The sequence below is a fragment of the Pelmatolapia mariae genome, linkage group LG10_11, assembly GCF_036321145.2.
Source record: "Pelmatolapia mariae isolate MD_Pm_ZW linkage group LG10_11, Pm_UMD_F_2, whole genome shotgun sequence".
Taxonomy (NCBI): domain Eukaryota; kingdom Metazoa; phylum Chordata; class Actinopteri; order Cichliformes; family Cichlidae; genus Pelmatolapia; species Pelmatolapia mariae.
Window position 1 is genome coordinate 47,188,241 of NC_086236.1, and position 26,073 is coordinate 47,214,313.

At 40.1% G+C, this 26,073-nt stretch overlaps 1 protein-coding gene across 2 annotated transcripts in view; it reads right to left on the reverse strand.

Annotated features, from left to right (window-relative positions):
- LOC134637222 (RNA-binding motif, single-stranded-interacting protein 3) overlaps positions 1 to 26,073 on the reverse strand; it is a 126,659-nt gene that overhangs the window by 78,994 nt on the left and 21,592 nt on the right. For both annotated transcript variants that reach the window (XM_063487590.1, XM_063487589.1), the window contains exons 2-3: positions 12,573 to 12,751; positions 2,555 to 2,613 (exon numbers count right to left, since the gene is read on the reverse strand). In XM_063487590.1, the coding sequence (XP_063343660.1) occupies positions 2,555 to 2,613; positions 12,573 to 12,751 (238 nt within the window). The remainder of the gene's footprint in view (positions 1 to 2,554; positions 2,614 to 12,572; positions 12,752 to 26,073) is intronic.

Sequence of the window (26,073 nt, forward strand, 5' to 3'; positions counted from 1 at the left end):
AAATATCTTCAACTCCATCACACCACCAACAACTAATCTGAACTGTTGATACAAGGCAGAATGGATCCATGCTTTCATGTTGTTTATGCCAAATTCTGACCACATCCCCTAAATGTCAAAGCAGAAATCGAGAGTATTCAGACCAGGCAACATCTTTCCAATCTTCTATTTGTTTAAAATGTAATCCGAGTTTCTGTTCCTTCCTGACAGGAGTGGTGCATGGTGTGGTCTTCTTGCACATCTGCTATAACATTCAATGTGTTGTTTTAGGTTTAGGCTGCCTGTCTATTAGCTCAATATCTGGCTATTTTCTCTCTTTTAGACCGCTCACTAGAAACCTTAACCTCCTAGGACCTGGCGTCCACATATGTGGACATCACATTTTGGGTTATTTAGACCAAAATACTCAATTTTGCTCCACAAGGGCCTGATATCCACTTACGAGGACATTATACTGCTACTGTTCTATCGAAATTTTAAACAAATATCCTCATATGTGGCTCTGATTTTTCTTAGAAACAAAAATCAGGTAAAAAAAAAATCTGGTCATTCTTTGTTTTTACATTCATCAGGCCCCAATAAGCCCAAATATCAAAGAGAAATCAAAAATGCATGCCGTGGAAGAGTTCGGGTCTTAGGAGGTTAAAGACAACTGAATGGAAATTCCTAGAAAACCTGTCTGAACAACAACACGCACGACACTTAAATCACCTTTTTCCCTTTTCTTTGCAAATCATCTTTGGGTCCAATTTCAGCAGATTGTTTTGACCACGTCTGCATGCATAAATGCATAGAGGTGCTGCCATGTGATTGACCGATTGGATATGAGTTGATTAGCAGCTGCACAGGTATATTTAATGAAGTGCCAATGAGTCAAAAGTGACACCATGTGGCATTAATCTTAGTCTTTTCTTTGCAATAAGTAAAATAAAAGTCAATAACTGTTCATTTAATCATTTTTTATCTTCCCATGTGGTTGTTTAAAACCCAAGTCACAAACATATTGTATTAGCAATATTGTATATAACAATATTTTTTATAATAGGTGTAAATCTATATTGTGGACTACTTTCTACCATGGATTGATACATAGCCGATGTATTTGAGCATCAGATGTGCACAGGTTGGAAACAGAGTGTCAGCATCCATTAGAGAGATTTCACCCAATATCGTGGCTCACTGACGTGCTCCTAACAGCATTTTTATACAAAAGTACAGCACTGGTAAACACTAATAAGCTTTAGACTTTCAAATAAACTTGTTTGCCTGGGATTGGTGAGCAATGAAACCATATCATCACCCATATCCTGGAAATATAATTGAAAGCAGAAATTACGTTTCGTTTTCCATTTAATTTGTAAGCACTCGTGCAGTACGATCAAAAATGATAACTTTTCCATACTATAAAGAAGCATGAACACGAAGACATAATTGGCAGACATCACAATTATGAACTGGAGGCCATACTGAAACAGGTTTTAAAAAACTCATTTCACAAAACACCAATGACAAAAATTAATGAGCCGAGAAAGAATAACTGATAACTATCACTGGACTTATAGAATTTTCTTCCCTTCCTTTGGCTGTGCTGTAAAGCAGTCAGGAAAGGCATTTTAATATGCGCTCAAGACTCCCAAGCCATATTTGATTATGTGATGGTGAAGCAGGTAGCAGCATGATGAAGTTTAAGATTTACATAACTAGCCAATTAGAAAGATTCAAGATAATGAGCGAAGTAAAAGACTTTCCAGAGGAGCCTTACTGAGATTTGGTTTTCCCATTATTATGTTAAGACAAGCAGGAGTGGAATCATTTCCTCCAAAAATATTTTATCCTAAGTAATCAGCACAGATGAAGACTTAAAATTCACATTAACATTTCTCCTATCAGAACCAATCAGACTGGGTTTTCCTTCACTCACACCGTCCAACCTGAAACGGTGATTACAGGACATTTGTGCTGTTGTCCTAAACCGTGTCAGGATACCTTTGAGTACAGCTCTGACAGATGAGCAGCAATCATTCTGAACACACGCTCTTGTGTGCCTCTTCAAAGGCAGACGACTACAATCATATTGATTAGTGCTTTGTTCAGACCACTCTAACAATCAAGCAGACCCTCATCAGAGGACACTTGAGTGAGCCCCGTTTACCGCAGAGACGATTTGAAACATATTGTGTCTATTGTCTGGTGTTCTCCATCCTGATTTTGCATACGACAACAATACCAACAGCTTGCTTTCAAAATGCGCTCAACTCTGAGTATCATTAGAGAGCAATCCTGAAATCATCATCACGGTGAAGTTAAGCAAAATAAAGATTCTCTAGAAGAGCATCATTATGATAGATTAAAGGATAACATGGCCTTTATAGTCAGCGGTGGTGTGTTCTCCAACACATGGACTTACACTGTCGGTGTTTAAGTAAAGGAAATGGTCTCTATAAATAAAAAGACTTAAATATCAAATCAAGATCTGAGGCTGTGAAGTAGAGTGTTTCTGCAAGGATGCAGATACTGCATCCTTGCAGAAACAAGTAGAATGAAACTCACTCACCTTTGCACTGATTGGTGTTTTTGTCCAAGATGGCCTTTGTAGAGACAATTTTCCCATATCTGCAAAACAAAAACAAAAACAACAATGTAATATTCTGATTTGCTGCTGGCCCATTTTTAACATCTGGAGCAATATTAGTTATTTGAGTCTTGGGTAAATATTTAGCTGTGCTGCAGGCAGAGCTGCAGGGTTATAATTCTGGTCTATCGTTGAGTCACAAGTTTGGTCCAGTCAAAGGAAACAACGCAGTGATGGACTACCACAAAATATGTACACGAAATGGTCACCACAGGATAACTTGCGTCAGAATTATTAACAAGATAGACACACAACCTCCATCCAGCAGATGGAGGAACAGAAAGTCCGTCCCTCCATCTGCTCCCTCTACCAACTTTTAATGTCTCCTGTCCGATTCACCACCTTACTCTCTTATGTTTGACACCTCTGCCTCTCTCTTTGTCTCCTTCTTTATTTTCCCCCCACATCCCACTTCTATTCTCGAGCTTTCTGTTCTTGGGTTCTCAGAAAGAAGTTAATAATGTTTCTTATCAGACCAGTCTTTTAGTGCTCAAGGAAAGAGAGGAGAAAGAAACAGACAAAACCAAGAAAGAGGCTGAGAAGGTATGAAGAGAGAGGATAACAGAGACAGAAAGGAAGGTAGAGTCAGAAAAAGACGAAGACGGAAAGCTTGGATTGTTGAGATCAGCCTGGATCACTGCCTGGCTTTGTGGATGAGACTTTTAATTAATGTTTTCACACTGCTGCACAATGACTGACTGGCTGGCTGAGTGACTATCAAACAGATTGACACTCTGCCCGACAAGCTCTCTGACTGGCTAGCAGACTGGCTGATAGCCCCAGGTAAAGGATCGAAGTATATTCCCTCTTCTGTTTGAGAGATGAAAAAAAAAAAAAAAAAAAAGGGAAACAATGAAGGTAGAGGCAAAAACAACTCAATGAGAAAACAATGCAGAAGCTTCCTAGCAAAGGAGGTGAGAAAAGCAGGGGAAGGGTTGGAGAGACTAAGGAATGTGAAATAGACAAGGAGAGGTAGAGCAGTCAGTCAAAAGATAAAAAGATACTAAAGGCGAGCAGGAAGTGAGGTAGTCCGGGGGAGATGGAGAGATAGTAAGAGGTGTTTAATAAAGAAGAGATCATTTAGTTGTCAGCATCAGGAGAGTCTCTGTCAGCCAACTGCTTCTGTCATTAAGAAGAAGAGAACAGAGTCTAGCTCGCCTGACAGCCTCATATCAAACTCTATTGGAACAGGAAAAAAGGCTTTAAAGGACTGCTATCACACCTAACATGACAGATGAGCAGCGTATGATCTCGCAATTGGCAGAGAGAAAAATCACTGTTTTTGTCAAAAATCAAACATTTGAACAACACTTTCACACATTTTTATTCCTGCAATTTAAATCTATATCTGAATGGTATTTACAAACCCGCTGATTGTGACAGGCTGAAATCAAATCTGTTTGGCTGATACTATTTCTTTCCCAAAAGTCATAGCTGGTGGTAAATTAAGGTCTTTGGCCTGTGGCTGGTGGAGCCAGCCAACGGCTGCAGACGTGGAAAACACTCTGAAGAAAACAAGGCTAATCGCCCACACATATACGCAACGGCAAGCACGCTCACAAAGAAAAGAAAAAACCTACACCAAAGCAGTAATCACACACACATTACACACACCATCTGGCAATAGCAAGACCAACTCTCAGTGACTTCTACATCGGCATGACTCAAGTGCATGTGACCGAACACTTGAGCATGCAAATACTTGTGTAGGTGTAATTACGTGTGTGACAGAGTATGTTTGTGGAAGTTTGAATGCATGTCAAAGATCTCATACATCATCCACGTGTTTTGCCAACTTGTTTTTCCCGGCAGAAAAGTGAAACATATCCAGACTCTGGACAGCGGGGGTGTGGGGGGATGGGGGTGCCTGGGTAGTTACACTATGAATCTTGAAGAGAAAAAAAAAAAATATGGTCGCACTGGTCTAATTTCAAAAAGAGGAAAACAAAAAACATGTTTCCATGTTTGGGTACATTATTGTCAGACTGTGTGTCCACCTGTTCCCTCTGTAGTTACACAGGTTAGCGAGAGGAGAGGAGAAGAGAGGATGACGCCATGGCCTTGGGGAAAAAATGTCCTATTACAACAACGCACCATCCAAATCGGTGATTCAATGGCAATATTTCATTTTATCCAAACAGCTACAACAATCTGCTATTGTGCAGAAGAAATGGAAAAAAGTATTGATAACAGATCAGATGGTTAAGTGAGGAAACTTTAGATCATGGAATAAGAGGAGAGGAAAGTGCAGAATGTCCTCTTCAAGTCCCAACTGGAACATTTTGGTTGATTCCAACAGAAACCTGGAGTGAGTTCAAATAACATCGGCCTACACTTCACTCAATGGCAATGACACGTAAGAGACCCATAAAAACTACTGAAATACTTAAAACACACCAATAAAAGACTACAAGGAGCCAGAAAGGAAAGGTCAGCACTTCCTTACCGATTACTTTCCTATTTTTTTTGTGCCTTAAAAATAGTGAAATTTGTTCTGAAAAATATCTGTAGATGTAATTTTACTTCTACTTTAAAGTAATTCTCCAGGAAGCAAAAAAAGTGGTATAACCTACGGCTTTAGTTACATGTGTAACTTTCATTAGAAGAAATTAGATTATTTTCTCTATTTCCTGAGCACCAAATGGAGGGTTACACCTATTATTTTCATTGTCAATTATTCTGTTCTTTCTGTATTTTAATTGTATTTTAAAGTAAATTTGTATTGACAGGTTACACGCTAGAATTTTGAGTTAAATCCCTGAAAAGTCATGGTGAGCCAAAAGAAAATACACACCCTTATTAATTCTATGGTTTCAGACAATCCTCAGATGAACACCACCACAAGGCTTATTACACAGAGTCCTTTAACAAAATACTTTGGAAAGAGAAACAAAAAACATTTTCTGTATGACTGTTTCAGTCTCTTCAGTTCATTGAGGTCTGTGGACATTTGTTTATGCACAGCTCTCTTAAGGTCCAACCAGAGAATTTCAGTCAGGATGAGGTCTGGACTGACTGGGCTATTGCAACATCTTAATTTTTTTCTTTGTTAACTGTTCTGTTGTAGATTTCCTACTGTGCACAGGATCATTGCCCTGTTGCATGAACTAATTTGGGCCAAGCTTTTGCTATTAGAAAGACGGCTTCAGATTTCACCCTAGAATACTTTGGTATACAGAGGACTCAGCTGCCCAGGTCCTGTGGCTGCAGAACAAGTCCAAATCATCACCCCTTCGCCACAGTGTTTGACAGTTGGTATGAGGTTTTTGTGCTGATTTGCCACAGATCTCTATATTGGTCTTGCTTGTCCAAAGGACAGAAGTCTTGTTCCAGAAATCTTGTGGATTCTTCAGATGCGACTTTGCAAATCTAAGCTGTCATTTTCTTTTTAGGGAGAAGAGGCTCTTTCTTAGAAACCCTTTCACACTAGTTCAGGCTTTTTCCTAATTGTATTGTCACAAATTTTAGCATTTAACACACTGAGGCCTGTGGAGTCAGATGTAGCTCTTAGTTGGGCTTTTTGGGGCAAGGGAGTTGCCATTTCTCTCACCATTGCACTGTCTGACCTCGCAGTGAATTTAATGAGAAATCCACTCGTGGGAACTGGCAATTGTTCTGAATGTTTTCCACTTGTGAATAATCTCTCACTGCAGAATGATGGACTTCAAAATGTTTGAAAATGGTCTTCTAACCTTTCCCAGATTGATCGGCAACAACAATTGCTTCTCTCAGATCATTCGTGATGCGTTTCCTCCTTAACATTCGCGTTAACACACACCTGAATACCCCAGGCCAGCAAACTGCCAAAGCTTCTGCTTTTATAAATGTCCTCACATGTCGAGATGATGTGATGATGTGCATTTTTAGCAGCACCTGGCTGCTACGTATCCTCTTAATTTGTCTTTTCATTTTACCATGACTGTACAAAGGGAATAATTAATAATGTTGTAGTATACTAACAATTGATGTTGAGTTTTCAGCTACTCTTCAGTCATCCAGAGGTACCTCTGTATCCACATCATGTTTTTGTATCATGGGGTATATATATAAAGTCAACAGACGTTGCTGGCTAACCTAAAATCTGTTTTCTTTGGCTTCATAGAAATGCTACAAAGCTGAATGACACTGTGCTAAGCCAGAGAAGAATGTCTTTCTGTAGCATCAGTCTGGGTTAGTTTGGTGGGGGGTAGAGCTGACTTTTAGAATGACAGTCTTTCAAGGATGAGCCATGTGTCCTCCTCAACACATGGAAACTCCTCCGAATCCTTGCCAAGACCACTGAAATCGACAGCATTTTCTAGACTGCCGAGATTTAAGGAGGGATGTCGATACGAAACTCAACGCACCCCGTTTTGGCAGGCTTGACAAAATCTGTGTGCAACCCTGTCTGTGTGTGTCTGTGTGTGAGTGAAGTGTTAATGACAGTCCTCAGAGGGCCCTCACAGCATCAGATCTGTGTTTTCATTCCCTTGTGGAACACAGTCAGCCTATGGATGCTCACCGTTTGATGTCTTCTGAACCACAGTTCCCACCCACACCAACGTGCATCATTTCTGCATCTCTCCAGGATATCTAAGAGTGTTTATATACATTATGTATATGCACGCGTCCTGTGTGTTTGCAAATTGTGCGAGTTCTGTCAGAACTTGTGCGTGTCTGCATGTGTGCATGCATTAGTGTACGTGCAGGTTGGTCTCTGTGTGTGGTAGTTCCTAATTGGGGATCCGATACAGCTGTCTTGTCTCTCGCATTTCCCTCATTTTCCTCCCTCTCTGCCAGTTAGACTCACACAGACAAACACAGAGGGAGGACCGAGAGTGCAATGCTTCAGAAGTCTTCAAATCCATTCCCCATATGTAGTTTAACATCTTTAGGCACTATGAAGAAATAAAGTCTTGGACTGTTTCCATGATGAAAAGCCAATGCGCTGTGAGTTTAGACGATGGCTTAATGTCACTGAAACATTAAGTTTGTCTGCCAAAAGAGCTTTCCATGAAGTTTAAATCATAAGCTCCCAGGCTCTCCAGTTAGGTGGCACATTCAAGAGTTGGCATTATAGCAGAAAAGCAATTTGTGTCCATGACAGAGTAAACAGCCACTAGTATAAACAACAAAAAAGAGCTGTCTTTTATCAATTTCTTTGTTTGCTTTTATTAGATAATGCTGTGTGGTGATCTATGTCAGACCAAACTCTAATCTGAGTTAAAAATAGTTTCATCTCCACTTCATCCTAACCACAGCGCTTCAGATCAGATAGTTCAATATTTCATTTAGGATCTTACAAGCAGAGGATTATTTTTAACATTTAAATAATTTCTATAAGACTTTAAGGCCTTGAGAGCATCAGATCCAACATTATTTGCCCAAAAAGAAGAAAAAGTTATCCAACAGACTTCTTTTGTCTTGAATAAAGCACTACGAGTTATTCTGTGGTGCCATTAAGTGGTTTTTTTTTTTTTGTTTTTTGTTTTTTTAAGTGGTTAAGAAAAAAAAGCCAGACTGCACAATAGCCTGGAAAAGGAATATAGTCATTTTTAATAACAATATTTTGCTGCTTTGACACGCCAATATGGAGGCTCGGCAAAAGAGCAGAAGATCTTACTGGACCAATGCTGGTGCATGATATATGTAATACAGCTGGTTATTAGTCATGCATATTTTATTTTATTTTTTACAGTTGCTTTGGTTTAATTCTTGAAATAAAAAAATTAAAATAAAAAAATTAAAACCTTCAAAATATAAGGAGGCTTTTCAATGCTCTGCAAGCATTTGCAAACATTTTAGGTAGAGCCTGATTAATTTATCTGTAGACTTGTAGCTGACATTTGCAGATGTACCACAAGAAGCACTTCCTCTTCCAGCTGCTAACTCTAAGGCAGGGGTGGGGGAACTCAAGGGCCGGTGTCCTGCAGGTTTTAGATATCACCCTGGGTCAACACACCTGAATCAAATGATTAGTTCATTACCAGGCCTCTGGAGAACTTGGAGACATGTTGAGGAGGTAATTTAGCCATTTAAATCAGCTGCGTTGGATCAAGGACACATCTAAAACCTGCAGGACACCAGCCCTTGAAGCCTGGAGTTCTCTCATCCCTGCTCTAAGGGATGGAACAGTGGATCATTTGCCTCCATCACCCGCTGTCCCAAGCGCACGATCTGATATCCTCATGTCGGTGTTGTTCCCACATCATCATAATAAATGTTGTTCCAGGTTCAGCATTGCAAGTGACCAATCACATTGATGCGACGTCATACTTTTGCGACTTCGGAAAAAACTGCCTTAAAAAAAAAAAAAAAATCTACTTAACTTGCGAGAAACCGCCTCTGTCCGCCAATCCAGCAATTTGAATTCGTTGCATTTCAGGATACTGTTCTTTAATAAAGAACAGTATCCTGGTCACTTGCAATGTCGAACCTGGAACAACATTTATTATGATGATGTGGGAACAACACCAACACGAGGATATCAGATCATCCGCCCCAAGCATCCTGTCATAAAACCCCCTGCATATCATTGTTCACTAAATCCATGAACTTTCTGTGGTCTTTCTTTTCCTCCAGCATTGCAGCTTCACAGCTTCACAAGCAGCCTTTGTCAAATAAATCCACTATCACTTCTCTAGCCTGCACATGTCCCATGTTCATCTCAGGCTTGCCTCTCTAACTTTATCTCCAAAGCTTTCAACCCGAGTTGTCCCTCTGATATACTCATTTCTGTCTATCATTTCTGTGTCGATACCTTGTCCATCCCAGTCACTCCCAGTAAAAGTCTTGGAGTCAGCTCTGCCTTTTCATTTTTTTAACATTTACAACTCATCATGTTTTAAAATCTGATAAATGCAAACAGGAGAAACACCCTTTGAAAAAAATGTTATAAGTGTTGACTCCAACTTCCCTGTTGGCAACACATGTTTGGAACTCTACAAACACAACCAGCTTCTTCAAGCAGGGTCAGGCAGGTTGTGGACTAGTAAATGACTAATTAGGCATAATGTTACATGTGTTTTGTGTATCTAAAAAGGAAAAAACACAAGAAAAAAGGGCCAACTTATCAGAATAGTAGATTTTAAATAGATAAATTGAATTTTAAATTCAACAAGGAGACAATAAAAAGAAGCCAATATAGGGGAACTCTGATCTCTTTCCAGATGCTGGTAGTACTCCGAGTTTGGATTAATTGTCACTTTCCAGGGAATTTTTAGAACAACGTGATAATACAGATATCAAGTAAAAATACTATATTCCTTAGGCTCTAGTTTAAACACATTAAAAAATGACTAGGTACAGGTGTTTACAATATGGTTACAGTTTGAATAATATGGTTCCCATAACAGATTTCTCTAGCAGCTGAACATTTTTGCTCCATGAGTTTCACTCTAATGTAATGAGTAATATGACGAAAACTGAAATTTAAGATGTAAACTCTGAAATGTGTGGACAAAAAGATATTTGTAAGGTTTAAGTTTCTTATCCACCAACCACAACAGGAGCACTTTTTTTTTTAAGATCATCATGAGCCACACTGCAGGTTTTAACCACAGATTAAGTTATAGATCGATATGCAGACAGACAGCTGGGAATCAAGTGTGAGAGAGAGACAGAAAGACAACAGGGGGAAGTGAAAGCAAGTGAGTGAAAGAGAGAAATTGCCCTTGTGCTCCACTTTAGATTCCGCTCACGTTCTGCTCTGTCCCCAGACGTTAAAAGTGTGTCCATAGTTTTGGCGACCGGGGGAGTGATTGGAAATGTCAGCTGACAACAGCACTTTTCACTGACACTCTGAGAACTGGCACGGAGACAGAGAGAGAGAGAGAGAGAGGGGGGAAACAGGGGTGAGGGAGTGAGGGAAGGGCGGACAGAGAGGAAAGGATGGAAGGAGGAAATGAGGAGGATGAAAGAATGGTAAGGGTGTGTGTGATGCTGATGGGAGGTTTGGTACAAACAAAAAAAAAAGCCATGGTTGGCGACCAATTATGGATGACACTGAATTGAAAGAGTGTGCATGTCTGTATGTGTGCATCAGTGTAAGTACTGTCCTCCTGTTATTCACTGTAACTGTGCATGAAAGAAAGGCCTGTTTGTGTGCGCATGCATGCATATCATGTAAGTGACTGACAGGAAACTGCCACTCAATCTATTTCCAAAAGCTGGAGCAAGTTAGAAACCCAACACTATGATGCTGCCCAACAGCACACGCACCCCTCCCCTCCTCCATGACCTTTCCTAAATGTTACTGGCCACTTGGCACACTGACTGGGCCTCTAATGAAACTTTTATTGGCCCCCATTTTTCACCCCGTTTTTCCAGAACTGCCTCCAGGGCTGAGCTGAAATACAACAGGCTTGAACTGCAGCTGACACACAGAAAGGAAAGATACAGTGTGTGCATATGTGAACGTGTCTTCGCATTTTATTTTTTATCTATCTTTTCTGTTTCACAAAATCTATACAATCAAATTGATTTTGAAAATATTTAAAGCCCATAGCTTCAAGACAAGCAATCACTATAATTATTAACATACAACTCACTAATTACATTTGATATTATCGACCAACATAAGCTGAAAGGCAAATAAGAAAAGCAGGTTTAAATTGTTTACAAAATTTAAATGGTAAATGGCAGCGGTACTAATATAGAGCTTTTTACTGTAACCAACCACCAAATCTCACACACATTCATATAAGCGCATTTTTTCCCCCTATACCAAAGCACCTTGTCTAACATTCACGCACACATCCTCACTCTGACGGATCCATCAGAGGCAACTTGGGGTTCAGTACCTCACCCAAGGATAACCTCGAGCCAGGGAGCGAACCACTGACTTCCCTATTTGTAGACAACCCACTCTACCACCTGAGCCACATTTGGGATATGTAGGGATTAAATGCGCAGGACCAACTTTTAACACAAAGAAACAATAGAAAGGGACAAAGCTAGATATTGAAATTAACGGAGTATGGCCCTATTACCTGTCAAGTGTTTCTGCTCTTGCAGCTTAAGTTACTGCATTCAGTGACTAATCAGGAAAAAGTACACTACAGTATTATCACAGCCGCTGTTGTGTAGTATTATTATTCCAATTACAGATAAATTGATATTTTTTAAATGTCTATAATAATTAGCTTTTAACAAATGTGACAGGACCCCCTTAAAAGAGGAAAAGAAGCTTAGATAAACAAAATCATGTTGAAAAGTCTCATCGTTTTTTCAAAACAGTAACTCTATGTATATTTCTGAACCTAGTCTAAATCTGATTAGGCACTATGATGAGAACCCTGATCTAAAATCTGATCAGGAAAGAGCTGCCTAATGGGTTAAAATAAACACTGGATCAGAGTTTGCTCAGACGTAACAAAGCTTCTAAAAATGAAAATATGCCTTCATCAGTTCCAATGGCAATCTTCTAAATCACTCTAGATATAGCCATTACTAAAATATTCAGATGTTTATCAAATATAGCTGCTGTATTATACTGCTCAAGTCATCAAATTTTAGATTGAACTGGTAATTTGATGCAATTACATTTCACACAGCTCATTTATATTACTATTAACATGGAATGTGGACTGATCCATCATATTGTCATCCATGCGAGAAGTAAATCTTCGTGTGACTGAGGAGTTTCAAACCTCCACCGATGGACAGGAGGATTATTTATCTATCCTTGTGTGTGTAGATGACGCAGGGCAGAAAGGAGCGGATGGGCTAGGCCCAGCTGGGTTGTGTTTTTTCCTCTGAGGAAGCAGAGAGGAGGAACACAGGGGTCAAGAGCAAACTGTTGATACCCATTATAAGCTCCTGTCACACTCACGCAACACTAATTACCACAAGCTGAACTAAACTGAACTGAGCGGGAATGAACTGAACTCAGCTGTTCTGAGGACGTTTAATGCATCTGCAGAGCGAAGGCAGGGACAGAGTAGAAGAAAAGAGAACTCACGGCTGGCAGAGTTTGATGAGGTCCTGGTCCGTGGTGGCAGGCGGCAGGCCTCTGATGTACAGGTTGGTCTTACTAAGTTGCTCCACTAGCCCTCCTCCCTGACCTCCACCTCCTCCTCCTCCTCCTGTGTTGCCAGGGCTGGGTGGAGCCATGGGTGGAGGGGGAGGGGCATAGGACTGCTGCAAAGACAGAAAAACATGCAGAAAGGCAAATGTCACATTAGGTCTTTACTGTTATGTTTGGTGTCACATGAATCACGTATTTGATAACACCACAAAAAAAAAAAAAAAAAAAAAAAAAAAAAGTACTTCACTCCAGATTCCGCTCCTCAGCTTTACCCCCCCCCCCCCCCCCCCAAATTCTATCTACCAATCTCACATCCACATCTTTTCCTGTCCCAATTATCTCTTTATTTTAGAGGAAGTACATAAAATTAGGAAAGCAGGAGATCTGAAATTAGCCCTTGATGTTCATGGTACCCAACCACTGGGGCTTGCCCAAATAACAATAGCATGCTGTGCTGAATCTTCGCATAAGGTTCTGCACTTAATGACAAGGCAGTAGGGACTTCCTTTCAGCGCTGACTGGAGTGTAAAGCTGCAGTGACTTCTACAGTGATATAGATAAGGAAATGCTTCAAACCATCAATCATTTTCTTGAAAAACAGGTTTGTTTATGTGTGTGTACAAATCAGCAAACATTAAAAGCAGCACAAATTGCTTTCTGGTTGTTTAACCTTAGTTACAATGCAAGCAAACGTAGACCAGAAAAATGAAAGATATTCAAAACACATCTCTTGTAATGCAAAGAGGTATCAAGCCACTGTCAGGCATTTCTAAGAAAGTCTTAAAGCAAACACCACTATAATTTGTATTAATAAATTTATGCCATGGGTGAACCGAGCAGGCTGTACAGCATTTAAATCAAGCAAGGCCCTTTTATCACCTTTAACTTACTCAAACATTTCCTATTGGCCTCCACTGTCCAATTACACAGCTCAATACTGACTAAATGGCTTAATAAGATGACCATTTCTGGCAGGGAGAAGAGCAGTGCAAGGATTAATGAGTGCCTGGCACTGAAGGCACACCCACCCCTGCCTGCCCGCCGCCTTAGGCAAACTATTAGGTTAAGTTTGGAGGAAGCAAACGAGCTTGATGGCTCATATGACAGCAGCACTCAAAACACTCCGTCTGCTGCCTTGGAGGAAAACAGCTACACCGCAAAGATGTGTAGTCCCAGCGTTGGTTCCACTGTTGGAAAGTGGATAGAACAAGTTCAAGAAGCTGCTGCAGCTTGAGATGATCACAGTGCAGCAGCATTGTGTGCCGTAATGACAAGAGAATGAGAGACAGGGAGAGAAAGAATAGAGACAGGTAAGGAAAGGAAGCGTGTACATACTTAAGGAGAATCCTGTATTTGGAGTTGTGTGTGGATATGTATGCACAATTGCAAGGAAGCTTGTGTGAGCTTGTGTGTGCGTGCACGAGTGTGATCCGGTGTTTGTGATAATGACAGGCTGTCACCACAGAGCAATGTGGAGCCTGAGCCAGCTCTGATATTAATCCATTACCTGTATTTTCTCTCAGCTGGTGCACAAATCCTAACACACACTCAGATGCATGCTAGCAGCTCAGACAGACAGCGCTAACAGGATTCAACACATGTATGGAAGACACGCAGGAGTAAAAGGAGAAGGCGCTTATGTCATTTACAGGCCAGCACCTCACACCAGCAGCCAACAACGAGCCTGTACACTTCAGCTCAAACACAAACAAAGTGCAGAGGTGAAGGAGAGGTTATGCTGGGTAATACTTCAGTTTAACAGCTGGGACAAATAATACTCTGTATTACCAGTGTCTCTCACATTTGCAGTTTGATGTTTTTTCCTGAATAACTTCAAATTAGGGCTGTGCCATACATTTTTCGCAATAACACCGACAAATTTTTACATGATAATGTCAAAAAGATGTCATATCGTTGCTGTAGCAATGCCACACATTTACATTTACCAGTGCAATGAATGAAACAATTCCAGGCATGTCTGAGAGAAAGAATCATTTTTGGCTACTAAAACAGAAGCCATTTCAATCACCTATAAAGCAGCATACTACTTTGCAAAATATGCAAGAAAATTGTTCCTGGTAACGTGGAAACAACAAACGAGTTTCACCATTTGAGGGAAAAACACATCGAGTACAACAAGGCTACAATGGAGTAGATACTGATATGCGACCCAAATGTTAAAAAAATGACCCAACCAATCATTGCAAGCTGAACTCCATATGACAGGATGGGCAAACAGTGAATGCAAATTACTGATACGGTTAAATGTTGGAAAAGCAAAACTTTACAGAGCTGGTTAAACAGCTTCCCAGGTATAAAGTATTTTATTGACCAGGTTCCTGAAGAGTTTATTGTTCAACTAAAGTAGCTGGGCTACTTTTGCTCTAATATTTGGCTCATGCTATGTCGCCCCTGTTGAATTAGAATGCTGCTGCTACCTGTCCTCATTTCAATAGTATCACACTTTGAATTAGGTAGTGTGTCATCAATGACAATAACTCACAGGAAGAGGATGGAAAATGCCCTTCATTTACTTACTGCTGCTCTCGTGCTCCAAACATAAAACATTGCTCACCATTTTTTCTATATCATCAGCATCGTTTTTGAAATATCACGTTATACACTTTGAGTCTATATCTCCAGCCTCTACTCGCATTCACTGAGAAAAATATTGATACTGGCTCAACTTCGTATCAGTCACTTCAGACACAAAAAACAGAACTATATAATATACTAAAATGTGCTAAATATAATCAATTCCTTAATTAGTCAGTCTAGTTGACGGGACATAATTGCCTTTATATTTCTGAGTCGTAGACAAACGGTTTCACAATTTCAAACTTTTTAAAATTCTGACTATGAAATTATGGTCATTTTACACCATTTTTGACAAACAAAGCTAAACAACCAATCATTAGAATCAACAATTCACGTGAGGTCTGTCATAAGTGTGCTTTCTCAGGTCATTTTATAAAAGTTCATTGTATAATGTGTCACTGTTAGAGGAAAGAAAAGAAGTGCATATCTTTTTTCCCTATGTGGTGTCTGCAATCATGATATTGGAAACCTCACCGCCTCAAAGCCTGAACTGTGCCGCGGACCGACTCGATATGAGCCTTTCAACAATGGGTTTGTTTACCAACCTCCTCGGAAAGATAACACGGACACATGGTTGATGGGGAGTGTCAGACACATAAAAGACACCGGGCTGAAATCTTAAGGAGAAATATCACAGGGGTAAAAGCTATACACGCTTAAGATAACACACTGCACATCACTGCATGGTAAACACAATATAAGCTCATGAACCAGACTGTTAGACTATTAACAAACATGCACACAGTTAGCCTTATCTTTGTACATTCATTTCATTACACTGTGATCTGGAGCAGAAAGAGTCTTTCTTCACTCCAGTACGCAGATGTCCAGGTATGCACAAATGTACAAAACCTCTCCCCTTCCCCTCGTGTTGCTGACACAACACACACACACAAACCTGATCAAAGGCCTTGCCCAGGGAACCTCTTTCAGCCAATTTGTGCAGCTGTCAGGGTTGGGCTGATAGTGAGCTGTGTATGTAATGTGTCAGAGACTGTGATAGGGAAATCCTTTGAAACATTAAAATCGTTCCGTCTCCCTCTCTCTAGCATTCACACTTCCTCCTCTCCTCTCTCCCTCTTTCACTGTCAAACTCAACTCCACCATCACTCCGTCTCTTGCTCTTATCATCTCCATCCTTCGACTTTCCCATATGCTTGCTCTATATTTCTACCTCTGTGCTTCCCTCCCTCCTTGCTTTCATCCAGTTTCTCTCTTTTAAGGATTAGTCTGCAGTTGCTGTGTGTGGACTGAAGGCTGCCTCTCAGCTGGTATTGTTGACACACTTAGTACAGTGGAGCAGTTCTCACACTGGGAAAAAGGCTCAGAGGCAGCGACACAAACTGTCACACAAGGCAAACACAGTCACTGGGATTTTTGCAGATTTCATGCACAACTGAGTCCTGAAACACAAACGTGCCGCGAAATATTACTTTGGTGTGACGCACATGCATGCTGCTGACTACCTGGTGGTGTACATTTCAGAGCAAAAGCAGAGGAATTATTATGAAGTAGTTACTTTTTTCAAGACACTGACCGTCCATCGGAAGTCCAAAACGTATGAGGCCATACGTTTTGGACTTAATTGTATTTTCACAAGTTTTACCTGAAAGTAATAAAATGACAGATTTCTGTAATTTAAGTCCCAAAGAGTCATGGTGACAGATCTCTTTAATTTACTATAGCGCCATTTCTTTATCATGTAGGAAAATGGACATCAAAGTGGGCTGCATGTGGCCCACAATGGAAAATGAGTCTGACATGCCATGTGCAGGAGATGCAGCTCTGTCACGTACCAGCTCAGATCGACCCCACTTTCAGCTCTGTTACTCTATTCCTTTCTACTGCAGACTTCAAGAATGAAGTTCTGCATCATTTACATTTCTAATGCACTTTAGAGTCACGTTGTCCATATTTGCATGGTTTTATTGAACACATTTGCTTGCTTTGTGAAGATGCAGGAGTATGATTACCATTGATCTTCATTTATGCTCATCATGACAATGACATTTCACACTAGTCCTTGCATGTAGCAAATAAATAGAGAAAAAGCAAATGAGAACAACTATAACAATAATCTGTTGCATTTCTTTTTAAAGTGTGATGAAAGGATGCCTCAATCAACCGCATCAAGGTTGAATTTTACTCAAAAAGGAAAAAAAAAGATCCAGGAATATTTACTTGCTCCAGCTACTGAACTCTGGTCATGGCAGTAATTCCTGCAAAACAATTTATTTCATTGTACTCTGTAGACTTTTCCCATCCACCCACCCAAATCTGCCAATCTCCACTTCCCCGCTACTGTTTTGCTTTAGGAATAATTTAAACAGAATACATTAAACTCAACAGTTCTTTAACTTCTAAACAATAAATAGCTACTGAAAAGTCTTGTATGTGCAGATGTGTCTTTGTGATGATCAAACTTATCTCCAAACTTATCTGCAACAACATTAGGGGAAAGGGGGAAAAAAACAAACTAAGTATAGATGTGGGTGAAGGTATTGCACAACATTGCATAGGGGTGAACTTTGGATAACATGAGGGAAGAAAGAAAAAAATAAGAAACTATAGAAGAGGAAAGGCTGATAAAGAGCGTTAAGTAAGAAAGGATATGGGTAAAGCTAAAGATACATGGGACAAAGGAAAGAGGCGGACATGGGAGAGAGAGAGAGAGGGTTGTTCTGACCTCTTCTGATGCTTCCTGAAACAGAGGAAAGAATGCGGGCTATTTTTGGGTCCAGTTCTAAGATTCTCTCTTACTCACTGTGCCTCTAAACACAGCAGCGGAAGGGTTTAAGGAAGCGCTTATGAATACAGTACATCCGAATGGAAACATGGTACCCAATATACTGTCCTTGTTTTGATATTACACAAGCAGCTAAATTAAGCCTCGGCCAGTGCTTCTGTCAGAATGCCTGAAAAGACAACAAATCATCTTTTCAGGAATTCATAAATGTAACTTGATTGTCAAACTATTGTATCCAGGTTTTGTTCCCTTGGAAGATGTGGCTTCAGGGTGCAGCCGAATATTAAAGCTCTACACAGAGTGCTTTACATTGTTTTTAATGAAGGAAAAGAAAAATAGCACATTTACTGTAAGTTAGGGGAAGCGGAGAAGACTGCAGAGAGTTCAGCTAATGCTGTGCACAGGTATAAATAGTCTTCTTGGAGACAAGCCTAATGATATCCAATACAAGATACTTGCTTGTTTCCCAGTGTCAAGCTCAGGAATGTGTAGGCAAGAGGTATAGCCTAGCCTGTGATTAGTCTGGAGAGTAAATGATACGCCTGGGTAAATCACACCGTAGGGTTATTTAATAAAACTATCTCCATTAGCAGCTGAGTTCCTAGAAAAAGAAGATCTGCAGTCCTTTGTCCCTACGTGAGGTGCAACCTTGATTCAACAGATTGTCTACATGCTTTATTAAGAAGAAAATATGCAGATAAATAGTCAAAGTGATAACTGGGGTCAAGATCAACACAGTACAAACAAGAAGCACTCCAAGAGCACAAACCCAAACCAAGGCAGCTCACCCTCTGGGCACTATTTACTTTTAAGGGAACAGTATTATACTGTTATCTTTATTCTACTAAATGTACTTTAGGAAGTGCATAGTACAGTTAAAAAAAAAAAAAAAACAAGTGCAGGCTTTTGTTATTTGCCCTTTTGAAACCCATTTTAATCTACTCCATAAATTTTTGAAGATTATTTTATGATTTTTATTATTGGGGCTACAGGACATGTGTAGCATTTATTTTAATGTTTAGTAAAATTATTTCCAATGTTTTATCATAAATATGAAATGCAAAAAGATTTTGATCACAAGTCTATTATATTGCAAATAAACCCATTCAAGAACAATGTAAATGTAACGTAATTAAACTGTTGACTTTGTATGACAAAGCCATACTAAAATACTCAAAGTATGCCACACCAAAATGATCTTGTCAGTCTGTAAACCTATTGTCATTTTAAACAGCTCTATATAGCATTGTCATCACGTGGACCTTCAGATCGTGGTTCAGAGGTCCAGGCTGTGGCACCCATACACATACAGTATTGTGCCAATGTCTGTCATATCAGACCAACCATTATATTTTATAATTGTAATACTAAACCTAACCATACCCTTTGAGCTACCATAGCATGGTTATTGTAATTGAAGGCTTCCTAAGTTCAAAGGCATGCTCAGGCCAAAATAACTGGTTATCAGGTTTTACCAGGGTGTCTGCAAGTTTCATCAGACTACATCTAAGATCACTGTGAGGTCAGTCACACCGAAGAGTTTCACTTTAATTAAAACAGAACGTGAGCCAATCAAAACAGTCTGACCTATTTAACTTGCTGCCAAAGCAAAAGTGCAACAGGAAACTGCAGCAAGGTGTTTAATATATAGACTGTTTACTTAATATATAGATGCAGGATATTAGACTTAAAAATTGTGCAAAACAAATTGCTCATATTTTCATCAAAATGTTTTCGTTGTCTAAATGATAAAAATCTCAGTACTTTGTTCATCTATCATTATATTTAATCTGCTGCCACTTAGTCTTCCTAGAATCTTTTTTTAGCTTTTCCCTTTCTCCAGTCTCCTCAGCCACCACCTTCCCATCTGAATCCTTCTCTACTTCTCTCAGCCTCCTTAGAAGATCAAGGTCGTCAAGGTTGCTTCCCAGTGGAACGGCATGTTCCAGCCTTTTACCTCTCCCTCTCTCGTTAACATCAGCAACAGCAGCATCAACAACACTTGGGCTGTCATAAACATGTTGCACAAACATCCCAGGAGGCATGCAGTTTGGACTTTGTGTTCACAGGCCTGGTGGGAGATAAAGAGATGATGGAGAGAGGCTGTGGTAGGTTGCTGAACTCTCAGCGAATTCCTGCGGCTGTGTTTTTGAGAAGGTCATGAGGAGGGTAGTGGGTGGGTGGGTCGAGGAGGGGTGGTTCAGGCTATCTGTGCATATACAGGCAAGCTGTGATTGATTCAAAGTTGTATTAGGCTGCCCACCTATTGTTCTGGAGACCAAGGCTGAGTCACCGTTGGTGTGTGGGGTTATGGGAAATGTTGAAAAACAAACATGGGGCACTTCATCTAAATGCATTTGCATCTCAAGTCAGACAGCAATTCACTTGGAAAAAGGTAACCTAAACACAGAGTAATGTGAAACACACAATGGTGGCATAGTGGCTGACCAATTTCGCACCATTACATTACAGCAAAGAAATTAGAGTTGAAAAGCATCTTTGAGCCTTCCCAAGTGTTTTCTATTAAACAGCCAGCATCCCTGCTATTCTTTGTCAATTGTGCACCTCACAGTTACCAGCTGTTAAGTAATACGTCCAATTGGTGGTAAAGCAAAACATAGCATGTGAATATCAGTGTGGACGATGGACTTTTTTGACCTGCATCTAGAGCAGGGCGATATGACCAAAAATATTGATCACGATATACATTTGAGAATTTGCGATACCGATATAACTGACGATATTATTGACTCTAGACAAAATACTTTACAACTCCACAACTTTATTAGTGCAAAAAAAACAAAACAAAAAAAAACCAATGTATTTTCCCTTAAACAAGCAGCTGTTTTTTATGTGCATTAAAGTTATATAAAAATTTTAGAGTGCAAATGCAAATTCCTCGCAGACAGTTTAACCAAAAGCCATTTCCAGTGGAAATTGACCGAAATATCCTCAGCATAACCATGTATAATATCCACAAAACTTAAAAGGTTATACACACATAATACGGTAATATTATGTTGAAGCACAGTACGTATCACTCCGCGAGGCTCCTGCCTACGATAGCCGTAATGCTCCGACAATCAATCAAGCGGTGCGGCTTCGTAGCTTAGCAAAGTCGTACTAAAACATTTGACAGATTTTCGAGTGCCGTGTACCACATAAAATCGTTTTGAGGTCAGTAAACACAACCAGAATTCATACATAAGACACACGGGATTATAAGGGGCACTGTCGATTTTCAGAAAAATCAAAGGATTGATTTTATGTGTGCCGTATTTTCAAAAAAAACAAAACAAACAAAAAAAACAAAACAAAAAAAAAAAAACACGGTAATAACGACGGTCCGCTAGCATGCGCTATCAAAATTGTGCTGTGGTGTGTATCTGACAGACGAAAGCTAAACCAGTTCCACACCACTGAAGTTGCACCATTTTTACAAACCAATTCTGGTTCATCTGTTTCATTCAACGATCCGCTTTCGCCCTTCTCATTCTCCATCGCCGCCATGCTTTTTCTGCCATATGCAGATACAAAGGCACTGCGCATGCGCGTTTAACCCGGACTCTATCGCGATATTTCATTTTCTTATCATTGCCTAACATTATACCGGTATTACCGTGAACGGTGTGATATGGCCCAGCCCTACCTGCATGTGATGTTTTTGGGTTTTGTTTTTTGTTTCTTTGACTGTAATCAGTGTCTTAACATTTTTAGCTGCCCATCTTAACCTATATTTATCAAGCTGTAGCCATAGCAACAAACCTGCTGTCATAACCACACCTTATGTACACAGGCACCTGAATTGTACATCAACAAGAATGCACTTGCACTGTAAATATGCTGGAAAGACATGCAATATGGCAGTTGTCTAAATAATGGAGTTATGTAACAGCGTATGCCTCAAAGAACAGAGGTTGGAACATTTTCCCAACCTGTGTGATCTTCTGCTTAAAATGAAGGTAGTTTATGAATTCTGTGTGTCAGAATATCCAAAAAATATATCTGGCCAAGCAGGTGCTTCCAAAAATGAACAAGGAATTTGTTGGTTGTTGGTTAATGGCTAGCATATAGTATGCTCAGATTTGGCAACACTGTCATTTTCCTTCAGTAGTTTTCATTTTAAGACAGGCTCCACCAGTGCAGGTACTGTATTTCCCACCAAATACATCCTGTAGGTGCGGTGCACACATTGGCTCAGATTCAAGTCCTTGATCAAGCCATATCCTTGCATATGTGCCATCTCTGCTGCCTGCTACAATCACAGCAACTTTCAAATCCAACTACAAAAAAGGTTGACCTTGTATGCTTTTTCTAAAGAAAACCCTTCCTGAGTGACACCCAAGAAAAACATTCCACTACATTATACTTCAAAACCCACCCAGATGATTTTATCTCCACCTCTCCGAGCATATTTCCCCTCCAAAAAAACAAATCTCATTCTACATTCTTCCTTCTAAATTGCATGACCTCTAGCATACAAGTTACAAAAAGAGGAAAAAAACATGCATATTGAAGAGGCGCATTGCACAAAGCTCTTTTATTATGTATATTTATGCAAATTCAACGTTAGTTTATTCAAGAAAGTCTCTCTCGCTCCTCCTCTCATTGCCCCCTGGTCAATGTGTTTCAATCCGGCAGTATGTATGAAAAGCGGTGGCAGACAGGGTTGGTGAATCATGAATGGTTTAAAACAGACTTCTACAAAAAGAAAAAGTGCAGAAGTTTCATTGATCTTCAATGACCCCCCTTGAAGTTTAAAATTAAGTAATATAAAATATTGCAGAGTTCCATCTGTAGTAGTACCTCTTTTTTGTGACCGCTAATAAACTCTGGATGTCTCCTGATAAGGTGAACTGTGTATTCCATCTGCAGCTTATCATCCTGCAGTGATTCTATCCGTCTTTATCTTATCGCCTACTTCTTGCATATTAATAACCTCATCCTGCCCTCCACCCCCGCCCCTCACCTCTTTACTGTTCTTGTCAAACATTTTCCTTCAATATCATCTTTTTTCTTTAAAAAAAATAAATAAAAAAATCTTTCCCTTTAAACTTTCTCCTCTCCATTCCTCAGTTTCCAACACCCTCTGCCCTGTCCTGTTTTCCTCATCCATCATCTCGTTCCCTTCCGTCTCATCTTTCTTCCTCATACCCACACTCTTCCTATCTGCTGCCCCCTCCCCTCCAGCACCATGCAGGAGATTAAAATATGAGGAAACAATCAAGCTCTGGCTCATTAGCATATGAACGGGAGGCCGACAGGCAACTGCAGACACGACGACAGAGCCCTGGAAATCCACCGCAGAGCTTTTTTTTTTTTTTTTTTTTTTTTTAATCCCAGGAATGACTTTTTACCGTATTTTGTTGAATGAGACAGAACAATCCTCTGCCAGTCTTTTCAGGCAGTCAAATTACCATCAGAATAAGAGGGCATAAGAATAAGACAGAATGCTTATATAGCGTCAGGTCAAAGAATGGAGACTATAGAATAAGTGTGCAGACAGAATAATGTCTCTCCACAGCAACAATGAGAAGCTGAAAAGATAGGATTTGGTGCAGGCCTGTGTGTATCTGCATGCGTCTGAGTGTACAGACTGGTGTGTGTTGGGTTCATCATCTTACAACAATAAGAAATAGTGCGATAAGAATTATCGTTCAGTAATTCCCCAACATACAAGCGTGTCTAGGCTTGGGTGTTGGGGGTGGTCTACTCTCATTAGTGAATCAATTAAAATGCCAAATGCAGCAACATCAGAGGTGGGGACATACAGTACATCGAAAAATGCAAGGCAACAGAATAGTAACTTGTTACATTATTAAAGCAAACATTTTTTTTTTTTTTTTTAAAAGGTTTGTGCGCATATTCAAGATTGTAAAGATGGATTTTAACAAAAAGGTTTAGATTCACTAGCCCAAATTGCTTAAATTAAGTTAAAACAGACATCCCGATTTACTGCATGCCACAATACATGGATACATGACATTTTTCCAGGTACTGCCATAATGCAAAAAAACAAAAAGCCTAAATACATCTGACAGTTCTATGTAATACACCGTGTACATTAATTCCATAGTCTGAATGCTTTACCGGGTTTTCTTTTCTCAAATGAGGAGCGTTGAGGTGTGCACTTACAGTAACGATCGCTACTGTAAGTAGAACACACTTTTAAAGGCCACACAATAATTTTTTCTACAGTGATGATGCCAACTTAATATGCATGAAGACCAAACAATATTTTATCAGTGCCTGATTAAAAAATAATAATAAGCAACTGTTTTCGAGCTGGCTACGATTAAAGTCACCATTGGCGCTGACAAATCTCACTCTCTGTCATAGTCTGCACTGGTCATCTGTCATTTTTCTGTAATACTAACATTTTCTGTTTCGAGGGGGATAGGGTGCAGGTCTCCATGTTCCTGCTCTTCGGCCTGCACACCTGTCCCCTATTATTCTGTCACCTGCTCCAACACAGAGCCTCTGCCAGATTGTTGTCCTACCGAGCGGTAATCCGACTTCTCTATGGCTCTAAGCAAAACCTCAGTATCTCCCATGCTAACCCCCTTGTGTTTCTCCTCCAGTGATTCCTCTGTGGCTGAATAGTAGTTACAAATCCAATTTCACTCACCTGTTTCTATTGAGCTGGCCTGCCTTCTCTGGGAAAACTTTGTCAAATACTAAGCCTCTGGACTTACCTGCCTCCTTACACTCAAACCCTGATTAGTGGCTCCTCCCACAGCTCACCTCACATCACTTCCAAGTAAGACCTCACAATTTAAATGTGAATCAGCCTTTTTGCTCACAGCTTTGGACTCACTCATACTTTGGACTGTGTCTAATGCTCATCTCCTCTATCTCAGGATTGCTGTCCCAAGTTGCCAGAGACTCCTTCCCATGCCCATCCTGTTTAACATTCCTTTTGTGAAGACACCTGTTGTGCCAGTAAAATCTGTGAACTTTGAGCTGTTGTCTCCTGGGTCCTGCTTAAGTGCCCGTTTTATGGTTAGTTCTTTCATGGTCACGACATTCTCCAGCTGGCTGAAAAGTGCTTTGAAGTCCCTCCCTGTCTGCTATGGCGCCAACATAGCGCCAACATCCAGGTACTTGTGGTGTACTACATGTAGTTTAAGTGCATCTATGCCCTTAAAATAGCAAAGTATGTGCTCCTAGAGACAGCATTGTACAGCTAGCTGCTCAGCCATACTTCAACACAATATGGTACCCTCCACCATCATCTAGCAAACATCCTAGAAGATGAGGTTATGTTTTACTACCTTCTGTTAAGGAATAAAAGTTTTAAAGGTAGCACAACCTAAGCAAGTGGCATCCATCTTCTTTACCGCGTATCCTATTTTGGGTCATTTTCCCACCCATCCTTCTCTAGTTTACCAAAAAACACAACATCTCTGAATGCACAACATGTAAAATCTTCAATTAGTAGAGCTACAGCTGCTCAATATGCACGAGAATCTCAGGAATTTCTTCAGCACCTTGTTGATTCTGTGCCATAAAGAATTAAGGCAGTTCTGAAAGTAAATAGGTGTCTAGCACTAGCCTGGTGTGACTAATAAAGTGGTTGGTGAATGTAAATCTTCAAGGGTGCTGCAGGATTTACCTGTAGGAGCAGTGATGCAGCATCAATGCACTACTAAATCTATGCAGTCTTGGCTATTGACATAACAAGGTTCAATAAGCTCCTCCACTTCAGATTCCCCAGGTCTGACTTAAATACACTTATCTTTACCTTTTGTTCTCTCTGGGTCACTGAACATTTATTAGCCGCTTCCTTCCTTCCTCCACTATGTCCCTCGCTCTAATTAAATTCCTTAATCAAATCTGAGAGGGGCAAATATTCAGGGAATGAGAGAAGACAGAGAGGTGGGAGGAATGGGAAAATTGGTGGGATAGAAGAAAGGATGAAGAAATCAGAGTGTGAGAAACGGGAACATATTTAGTGAAATCTGCCCTCTGTGAGATCAGATGATGACCTGACGATATCTAGAGGGAAAATTCTGATACCAGAACAAAGTTATAACTGAGTCAGAGCATTAATATTTTTATTTTGCAGGTGGATGATTGGCCAGGAACCCA